Consider the following 10,964-nt stretch of genomic DNA (forward strand, 5'->3'; position numbering starts at 1 on the left):
CCATCAACACCTCATGATCACACAAGGCTAGTGTGCTTCCTCCATGTGGGCTTTGTTGTTACCCTGCTAGATGGCTGCTTGTTTAACTTCAAGCCTTTAATACTCCAGGTGCTATGTCTTTTAATAGCTGGGCACTATCAGCTTTCTTCACATTTGTTTATGCACACACTTTGTCTTCAGCAATCATGTTGGGAAGGTATCATATCACATTAGAACAAACCGTTCTTGCAGTAAGATTTAAGTCGAGACCCAAAGTCCATCTGGTTCCTTGTTGTATGTACGTGTGTATACACATACACATATCTTTATTTACATATACACATATCTATATTTATACCTATATATAATTTTTACTTTTTTCCCCTTTCCTCCTGCCCCATTATCATGTTTACCCATCGTTCACCTCTCGGACACGTTTCAATTGGCCAAATGCGACCAGGAACACTACGCCCTCCTCACAGTGGATTTTGCATTGGCTCTCAACTCACCTCCTCCTGGGAGCCTCACTTTATGAGCATCTTTTACAACTGTTTTACTGTGGTAAATATACATTAAAAAAGTTGGAAATTTAACATTTTTTTCAAACATGCACAGTTTAGGGTGAGATCTACGTTCATCCTGTTGTACAACCATCAGTATACTCATATCTCTATCCCCATCCCCATCCCCAAAAGTGACCACTCAGCTGTGACTCGCCTCTCCCCACCCCCGGTAACCCACTAATGAGCTTTGCTCTCCATCTGCCGTGCCTACATATGCCACGTCAGTGGGATTTGTCCTTTTGTGACTGACTTAGGTCACTTACAGGCCAACGTTCTCAAAGGTTCATCCATGTCAAAAGCATGGCTTTTGAAGTTCTTGTCCATGAAAAGGGGCAGATAGAAAATCAGATATTTTATGCTGCAGAACAGAAAACACCTTTTATTTTAAACCATATTTTGCAGCTTTTCAAGAAATATATAGAAAAGTGACATTTTTGGAATGGACAAGAATGATGTTTTTATGAGCAACAACGGACGTAGATGGAGGCTTAGCTGACCTTACTAGCTATGTATTTAAGCTGGGTCGTAGTTTCCTCAAACTGTAAATGGAAAAACAGCTGTTTCCACACCTCCTACGAGCGAGAAGGGTTAGTTCTCTGGGGTCATGTACAAAGTGCCCAGTGGTGCTCGTCTACAAGCACAGTTAAGACTCTTCAGAAGAAAAAAACAAACAAACAAAAAACAACAACAAAAAAACAAAAAAAACAAAAACAAAAAAAAAAAAAGACTCTTCAGAAGTCAGTCCATCCCTGGTCCACTGATGGGGACGAGGGCCTCAGCTAGCCTGGCCACTGAGAGTTTGGATTGTTACAGAGCTCCTTATCCTCAGCCAAAGGGCGCTTCTGCAACGCTCTCTTGCGGGTCCTAGATCTGCCGCCCAGAAGTCACGTCACCCCACTCCCACCCCCGCCTTTTCTGGTAATGACAGAGCAGGAGCAGCATATGCACAGTCCATCAGAGGAGCTTCTTAAAAAAAGAAGAAAAGAAATGTATTCTAAGGGGGATATGGCAGTTATAGTCTTTAAAGCTACATGATAACCAATCAAAAGATTACAAATAGAACTACCAAAATTAAGAGGAAAAAATGAAGAAGCATCCTTATACAAGGCAGGAAGGGTATAAACATGTAATCTAGAAAGAGTTTACCATGGCAATCAACATATGCGTTGGAATTGACTCGACAGCACATGACAGTTGCAACAATCAAAAGGTGAGAAACGAGCCTTCATGCTTAAGGAGCCCTGCTGGTGTAATGAGTTTCCATGTCGGGCTGCTGTGGATGGGCGGGTGAAACTCAGCAGCCATTCCTTGAGCGGAAGATGAGAATGGCTGCTCTGACAAAGATCAGTTTTGGAAACCCTAGGGCGCAGTTCTGCTCTGCCCTCTAGGGACAGCCACTCAAACCCAGTAAGTTTGCAATGTCAACTCATGTGACCCTGGAGGACAGGACAGAACAGAACTGCCCCATGGGGTTTCCAGAAGCAGACTGACACGTCTTTCTCCTGAAGAGTGGCTGGTGGGTTTGAACTGCCAACCTTTCAGTGGGCAGTTGAGTGCTTTAATCATTATGCCACCAGGGCACCAACACAGGACACTCTGCCGATCTTTATAATTACCACAGCAGGATCAATCAGGGAGAGACCATGCAATTCCCAGCACTGCCTGTGACAGCCAAGGAGACGACAGCCCCAGATCCCAAGAGCTGAGCCCGGTCGGTGCCAGTGTCGCCAGTGCAACACTCTCCTGGTCTGATTTGGCAGCAGACAGATGCTCACCTTCAGGACACTAGGGAGCACATAGGGCTTTCCATTGTCATCCCGGTAGGCCCCAACTCCCAGGTTCATCTTTTTGCTGTTGGTATCTCTCTTAAAAGCTTCAGTGACTCCCAGAATGGGATCCGGAGGCCCCATCTCCACATGGGCCCACCAGGAGCTGAAAGGAGAAAGACAGCAAGGGCATCAGGCAAGTTGGCTGGCTCCCCACGATCAGAGATGTCTGTGTGCTTATACACACTCACATGCCAGAAGAAGCAAACACAGCAAAGTGTATGATTTCACAGTAGTTTGCCGGAGCCTGGAGAAGACCATTAATTTCAACACAAATGCTCTGAGAAGCAGAAGGGTAGGGCAGGACACATGAGTTGATACCGATTCATAGAAACCCTGTAAGACAGAGTAGAACTTCCCTTTGGGGGTCATGAGACTTTTAGATCTTTCTGATAGTTGACAGCCTCCTCTTTTCCCTTGGCATGGCTGGTGAAATCTAAGCTACTGCCCTGACGATTACCAGTCCAACCTGCAACCCATTACCCCACCAGGGTTCCCGGGCAGGTTTTTTCCGAGCAGTGTAAACCTGACCTAAATTCCCCAGACAAGTAATCGGGCAGAAGAACAGAGATAAGTAAGCAAGGGCCAATGTAACAGTTTTATATGATGTCCCAAGAGTCTTGATCCCCCACCCCCCCTTGTCCCCAAGCTTGTTAGAGCATCATCTGGAGTGCTTAAGCATGTAGGTTCTTGGGTTCTATTTTGGATGCTGTGAAACATGGGAGATCTATCAAAGGGAGTTGCGATTACCACAGCAGCCCCGGGGTAATTGGTTACAGCAGTTTCAACCCACCAGCTGCTGAGAGAGAGAGATGAGGCTTTCTGCTCCTATAGATTTACAAGGGCAGTTCTACTCTGTCCTACAGGGCTGCCGAGTTCGAACTGACTCCATCGCAGTGAGTTTTGAGTGGTGACCACATGGTGGTTAGATGAGCTGGAAGCCACTCAATGGCAACTACCACCACTACCACCGTCACCGTGAAGACCAGGTGAGGGGCACAATGTGAATGGACTTGTGTTGTTGAGAGCCCAGCTGGTCGCTGGGTGGGGGTACTGAGGGCAGAGTGGTGAGGTGGATGCCTGCGGGTCATTGACGCAGCTGGTTTCCCAGAAAGAGCAGATGTGGGCCTGGACCAGGGTGGTGGCAGCAGCAACGAAAAGGACAGAGCGTTGCTAGATTTAGGAGTTAAAAATTGAGTGGTTCTAACAGATTATGGCCTCTTTCATTAGAATGCCCCCAGTGTTCATTATTTGTTTTGTGAGACGTAATGAGAGCCCTGTGGCACTGTTGATGGCACACTGAGCTGCCAACCGCAAAGCCCACAGTTTGAAACCATCGAGGGAGAATGACGAGGCGTTTTACTCCTGTGAAGATTTACAGTCCCAAGAGCTGATCCCAAGGGCTCAGTAGAAAGTAAATGTCTAGAAAAGAACAATGGCAATGTATGCACTAATATGTCTGATACAATGGATGCATGGATTGTAACAAGAGTTGTAAAAGCCCCCAAGAAAATGATCGTAAGGAAGAAAAAAAAGAATGACAGTCTTGGAAACCCTGTCCTAAAGGGTTGCTAGGAGTGAACAATCTATTAGATGGCAGTGCGTTTGTTTGGAGAGTCATATTACCTTAAATAGTCATTTAGAAGTTACTGCAGAAGTCACTCATGCCCATGAGTCATCTGACTGAGCCAGGTGAATTAGGTCCACAGAAAAGGGCATCGGTATAGCCCCATCTCCACCCCCACCCCTATTCTAAGAAGTTCTCCAAAGATTTGATCCATGGACCCTTGTCTTTGTTGTGGAGTTGGCCTCTCTGCTCAGTTCTCCTAATGCTGCAGTTGGTGTCCTTGACCCCACTGTGAGTCACTGTGCCAGTGCAGGTCACTTGGGCTCTTCCTCCTTACTGCCAAGCAGGGTGCCCTTCTACAGACAACACGCCCAAAGTCTTGCCATCCTCTCTCTGAGACACTTAACACTCTTTAAAATGTACTGTAGCTCCCAAACAGCTTTTATTTATGTGGGCCACAGCTATGACTATGTATTATAAATGAACACTGAAAATGTATATACTTTTTCCCTCTTATTGGGAATTAGATGAAGGTTGAACGGAACAGATCATTGGTTTTGCATTCCACATTCACACACATTTTGTCTTAAGTTATCCACTGCAACCCCCCATCACATATCCAGCTTTCTCCCCGTGTTTCCAGTTTCTCCTTCTTACCTTACCCCTTTAGCACTCCTGTTGGCTAAATGCTACCCTTTTGATTTTAAATGGTTGATTTTTCTACTAGAAGGTGAATTCAGTTCCAGACCTGAAGGGTGATGAAGGGCCATGGTCTTGGGGATTCCACCAATCTCTATCAACCAGTAAGCCTGGTCTCTTCTATGATTTTGAGTTCTGGTCCACATTTTTTTCTTTTACTCTATCTAAGACCTTCTAAGACAGTGGTTCTCAACCTTCCCAATGCCGCAACCCTTTAATACAGTTCCTCATGTTGTGGTAACACCCCAACCATAAAATTATTGTCATTGCTACTTCATCACTCGCATTTTGCTACTGTGATGAATTGGGCAACCCCTGTGAAAGGGTCATTTGACCCCAAAAGGCGTTGCAACCCACAGCTTGAGAACCATTGTTCCAAGGGGATCCTTATCAGAGCAGTTGGTAGTGGTAGCTGGGCACCATCTAGTTCTTCTGGTCTCAGTCAGGGTTGAGACTGATGTTTGTGTGGTTCACTGGATTAATTGCTTCCATGTCTTTTGGTTTTTATCCCTCTTTTCCTCTGGAAGGGGAGCGATCAATGGTTAAGATCTTAAGATAGCTGCTCATGAGTTTTAAAACCAGTTACTACTCACCCACGTAGGGCAGAGAACACTGTCAGTGTGAACTACATGATGTCAACAGACCTTGCTGTTCCCGAGGTCATGGTCCTAGGACATCTCTCTCCTTCAGTGTTCAGTTATGTCTAAGAAGTATTCACAAATATCTTCTGTCGAATTATACATATTTGTGGAAACATTCCCATTATCCCTCCCTCACCTATTCAGTCTGCACATCTATGTCATGCCTACAAGTAGATCATGATGGTGCAGGATTGTGTGTCTTTGCGGCTGCTGCTTTTAACTCTTAGAAACTTCCCAATGACTTGACTTGCTTCCATCGGAAAATGCAAAACATTTTAATATTTATCGAGGAACATGCGGTCACAGGACTTACAAATGAAACTGAATCTTTCCTGCTCTTTCATTATCACTTAGTTTTTTTCTAGACTCTCATGAAACATTGTCACCCTTCTCCGACAAGAGTGTAAGGTCAAGACTCAAAATCCTGCCCATACTTTTTCACTGAGTTAAGCTACCAGGTTGTTCCTAGTACCTAAGCAACAAGCTCTCAAACTACTTGGTCTCTACCTTTTCCTTTTCAGAATGAATAAATAACTCACCACCTATACCCCACAATGAAAACTGTTGGTTCTGGAGCCCATAATCCAGGATAGAGTGTAAGTGCCCACTGTTGCAGCCCCCTGGGTTATCCCAGCACCCCAGAGGAGTGTTGGGAAACACCACCTAAGCCAGCAGTTCTCAACCTGTGGGTCACCCGATTCATAACAGCAGCAAAATTAGTTATGAAGTAGCAACGAAAATAATTTAATGGTTGGGGGGTCACCACAACATGAGGAACTGTATTAAAGGGTCGAGGCATTAGGAAGGTTGAGAACCACTGACCTAGGCGATACTAAGAAACACAGTTATCTCAAAGTAACTGCAGAACTAACTTAACGAAAGCATTCGTTCTTACCCAGGATTTAGAAAACATGTAGCCACCTGTTTGCCTGTATCACTTTCATTAACTGCTGAGTGAAAGGACAGTTTTGAATGTCAAGGACATATTTGATTATAAGAGAACAGTTTTTACAAGTAGTTTTCCATGTTGAAAAGATGGCTCTGTCTCTCAGGCTCTCAATCAGTGACAGAGATAAGCTCCTAGCTGACTGGAATTACTCCCAGCCTGCCCCTAACCAGGACAGAAGGCCCCCTTCTTAAGTTGTCTTATTTGCCAAGTCGGTTAAAAAGTTTAGCATAGAGATTCTCTCAGAAGCCGTAGTCCTGAGTCCAGTCCTGGCAGAAATTTGAGAGAGGAGAGACATATCTCCTAAAGAATTCTAAAAGCAATTTCAAAATAGGTCTTTTCAATCATGTCAATATAAGTGCTGTTCTTAGCTGCCGACTCATGGTGGCTTACATATGACACAAGGAAACGGTGCCTGGTACAGCATCAGGCAATGGTCTGTTGTGCTCCATTAGACGTTTGCTCCTTGCCCGATTGTCCCTGAAGCCTTCCCAGCACGGGGACGCTGCAGGTCTGAAATCCGCCAGCACAGCTTCCAGCGACATCCAAGTCACCACAGTATAACAAAACTTCATGATCTTTTCATTCTGTGTATGTAGACTTTGTGAAGCGTCTTTGTATAGAAGTAAAACCAAACCCCACTGACCACCATTGGTTTATTCTGATTCAGTTACTGTACACAGGGTTTCCAAACTGCCAGGCTCTCTGGGAGCAGGCAGCCTCTTCTTTCTCCCAACATCGAACCCACAGCTCCTTCAGAAAGACTAGGGAGACTTCGTTCCATCAGCTTTAAATTAGTAATCGTGCTCTTTATTCCACTCCTTGGAAGGTGAAGAACTCTCTCTACTGTTTTTAAAAAGGTAGTACTAAATGGAAACAAGAGTGCCCAGGGACAGAATTGATACTGATGACCTGTGGCCCTGCACTTTGGACATCAGTTCAAAGCTTCCGCTACTGAGCAATATTGACTAAATCAAAAGCACAAAGAACTCAGATAAAAAAAGCATTTCGAATTCACATGTTTTGCAATTTGCCCAAAGCTTTAGCCTATCTAAACCCCAAACCCAACGCACTGTCAGCAAGTCGATAACGCTCATTGTAACCTCTACAGGATTTCTGTGACTAAAAGTTTGTAGGAGCAAACAGCCTCATCTTTCATTTTCAGAGTGGCTAGTAGGTTTGAACCACCAACCTTGTGGTGAGCAGCTTGACACCAAACCCACAGTGCCACCAGGTCTCTTCAAAGCTACCTAAACAAAGCAACAGACAAATTCCCAAACTCACTGCCATCCAGTCAATGCCAACTCATAGCAATCCTATAGGGCAAGTGGAACTGCCCCATAAGTTGCTGAAATGGTAACTGTTTAGGGGAGTAAAAAGCCCTGGCTTTCTCTCATGGAAAGGATGGTGGTTTTGAACTGCTGACTTTTTGAACCAAAGCTCAACTCAATACCACTGTCGCTGGGGCTCCTTCAAGCCTACCTAGCCCTTTACAATTTCCACAATGCTTCCCCCAACCCTCACAGTTGACTTATCTTAACATGAGATTAACTTATCCAAGGTCCCAGAGCTAAAGACAAGTGGAGGCAACCCTAAATTTTAATCTGCTAAGTACCGATTACTGCACCACTGTTACCCAGGCCTTCCAAATGGGTCCATATTTCCTCACCGCCTTCACTAAAAATCTAGTCAGTAGAACAAAATAATCAAAAACAAAACAAATCCAAGTAATTATAAATAAAAATGTGTCAGCATCGAAATTTCCCTGTCTTCATTGGCCTGTGACGATATCTGGGTGTAGGTACAGGGCAGTGGGGGGAGTTTACATACTCAGGCTTTCTGTTAAAATCATAACAGAGGGAGAAGATGAGCCAGTCAGGGTGTAGTATAGCAATGATGAAACATACAACTTTCCTCTAGTTCTTTAATGCTTCCTTCCCCCCACTATCATGATCCCAATTCTACCTTATAAATCTGGCTAGACCAGAGGATGTACACTGGTACAGAGAGGAACTGGAAACACAGGGAATCCAGGACCGTTGATCTCTTCAGGATCAGTGGTGATACCGGGAGGGTGGAGTAGAGAGGGGGAACCAATTACAGGGCTCTACATATAATCTTTCACAGAGGTTGCCCGATTCATAACAGTAGCAAAATTATGGTTATGAAGGAGCAACGAAAATAATTGTATGGTTGGGGGGTCACTACAACATGCAGAACTGTATTAACTGTATAGGAAGGTTGAGAACCACTGCCCTAAGGAGCCCTACTCTGTCCTACAGGGTTGCTATGAATCGCCGCTGACTCGATGGCAGTGGGAGTTTATGACGCGACCAGACTCTTGCAGCACTGGACTGTGGGGGAGATCCAGGCACACAAAGCAGAGGACAGGGCAACTGCTTTGTCAGCCAAGCATGCCTGAGTAGCTGAGTGGGTTAATTGAAGGGCAGAGGGATAAAGCCTCGCCTTTCTAGTTCTCGGGTCTCTTTGTGATGGTCGGACCAGGGTGCAGTTGCCTTAGCCAGTTCCCTGCTTCAGCTGGCAAGGCTCATTTACTGCAAGACATCCCCAAGGAGAAGCCGCATGGACCTACCCGGATGCAGGCCTGGGTGCTGGAGCAGCTGTGTGGAGACCCCTGCCAGCACTGAGATGCTTACACATTCACTGATTGGGTTTTCCTCCTGCAGTTGGCATCATTGCGTGTGTTTTGTGAGATGGAAGAGGACTTTGTGGATTGGTGTTGGATACATGGGCTAATGTTGGACTTGTGGGTTTGGGCAGCACTGGGTTGGGATGTTTTCTTGATGTGCACTTACCCTTTATATAAAACTCTCTCTTATACACGAGTTTCTGTGGATTTGTTTCTCTAAAGTACCCAGACTAACACAGAAGGACTTACAGCTCGCTGCCATCCAGTAGATTCTGACTCATAGCAACCCTCCTCAAAGTGTTAAGATTCTCCCCCTCCTTACACATTTTGTACAGCAGAGATCTCCCCATTTGTTTAGCCTTTAAGATACAGTATCACAGTGACATATGCATTTGTTTCTGTTGCATTAATTTAAAAAGTCAGGGCTTACCATAACAACATTCACTTTGGACAGTAAGGCAAGCATGGCTCTAAGAGAAATGTAATGGTGAACAAAGTGGGGAAGGGCTCTGCTCCTGTGGAGCTTACACTCAAATGGGCAAGAGGCAGAAGAATCGGCCAGCTTCTCAGCCTCCAAGGATGACAAAAAGGTCACACCCACAGGGATGTTCACCAAGTACTAGAAGGTCGAGATTTAGGCCACTCAGTCAAATCCATAAATCCAGAGAATTACTTTTAAGATCAAAGCAACAGTGAAATAAGACTTTCTCTTTACCACAAATTGCTCTTTCCTCCAGCTCTTTATTAATGGCAACTGAAACAACTCAAACTCATTGCCATCCAGTCCGTTCTGCCTCACAGGGGTCTAACAAGACAGAACAGAGCTGCCGCTGTGGGTCTCGTAGAAGGTACATCTTTGTGGGAAGAGGAAGCCACATCTTTCTCCCAAAGAGCAGCTGGTGGTTTTGAATCCCCTACCTAGCAGTTAGCAGCTCAACATGTAACCCACTACACCATCGGGGCTCCTTTATAAAGGGTAGTCCAGTCCTCCCTAATACTAAGTGGGCAGGTTTAAAGAGCACTCCTTGACAGCATGCCAAGAAAGGGCCAAATCAGGCAGAGAAGGAAGTGTGAAGGCCTGGGCAAAAAACAGTCTTGCCAAGAGCGGGAGCCTGGAAAGGGTAGGCTGTTCTGCTGGCTTAAGGGTATCCCGCATAAGCACACATTCAAACGTGAGGCCAAGGTTTTGCTCTCTGTAGTTTAGAGGTAGGGAGTAGGGGGTGGTGTGGGACTCCATCCCTCACTGCTGTTACAGGCATGTGGATTCTTACTCAGGATGCCCCACGTGTGCAGAGGCGAATTGCTCCCTAGAACTGTCAAGGCCATGACTTTTGGGAGCAGATCGCCAGACCCCTCAGTGTGGGTTTGAACTGCCAACAAAGCATTTATAGCACTGAGGGGACTCCTTGGACCCTCCCTCGGTACCACTTTAAGTTCACTGGCCTCAATCTGCTTCTTGAAGTAATTACTCTCCAGTCTCAGGTTTCTAATAAATCCAACCCAAACCAAAGCTGCCACGCTGGAGGGCAGATGTGAACTGGCCCGCAGGGTTTCCGGGCCGTCATCTGGACTGAGGCACCTTGAGGCACCAGCACACATTTCTTCCACGGATTGGCTGGTACTTTCCACGCCCCGACCATTTTCAGTTGGCGTTCAGGGAATTTATCCACTGCACCAGGTCTCTACTAGGGGTAGTGAATGATTAGTTCGCTTTAAGTTTCCCGCTGTGCAATACATTACCCCAGTTTGAAATGACACATTTGTAATTTTTTTACGTGACACCGGCCCTGTCTCAGGCTGGTTCCTTGCCGTAACTGCCAGCTGGTCCAGTGCCCGGCTCACAGACACACTGAGGTTACGACATATTTACTGAATGAAAGAGCAGAGTGAATTTCGGAATGGGTGGGGGTTGGAGATGTGTCTTCTACACAACCAGAACTCTGAAGAGCTTCAAGCCCTTCCCACACAGTCTAACAGGCAGGGGGCCACCAAGGGCGCTCAGGCGACAAACCAGCAAGGAGTGTGCCCGGCCCCAAGGTCATGGGCTGCAGAGACAAGCCGTTCCGGCCCAGCACGCCGGCGCCCGTGAAACC

The 10,964-nt window shown here is 45.9% G+C and overlaps 1 protein-coding gene across 1 annotated transcript in view; it reads right to left on the reverse strand.

Moving 5' to 3' along the window:
* The window catches only part of GOT2 (glutamic-oxaloacetic transaminase 2), a 26,791-nt gene that overhangs the window by 15,018 nt on the left and 809 nt on the right, over window positions 1–10,964 (reverse strand). The window contains exon 2 of the mRNA XM_045293904.1: window positions 2,318–2,474. Coding sequence (XP_045149839.1) covers window positions 2,318–2,474 — 157 coding nt within the window. The remainder of the gene's footprint in view (window positions 1–2,317; window positions 2,475–10,964) is intronic.

The sequence above is a fragment of the Echinops telfairi genome, unplaced genomic scaffold (genome assembly GCF_000313985.2).
Source record: "Echinops telfairi isolate 266 unplaced genomic scaffold, ASM31398v2 ScPeMD7_2291;HRSCAF=2852, whole genome shotgun sequence".
Lineage (NCBI taxonomy): Eukaryota > Metazoa > Chordata > Mammalia > Afrosoricida > Tenrecidae > Echinops > Echinops telfairi.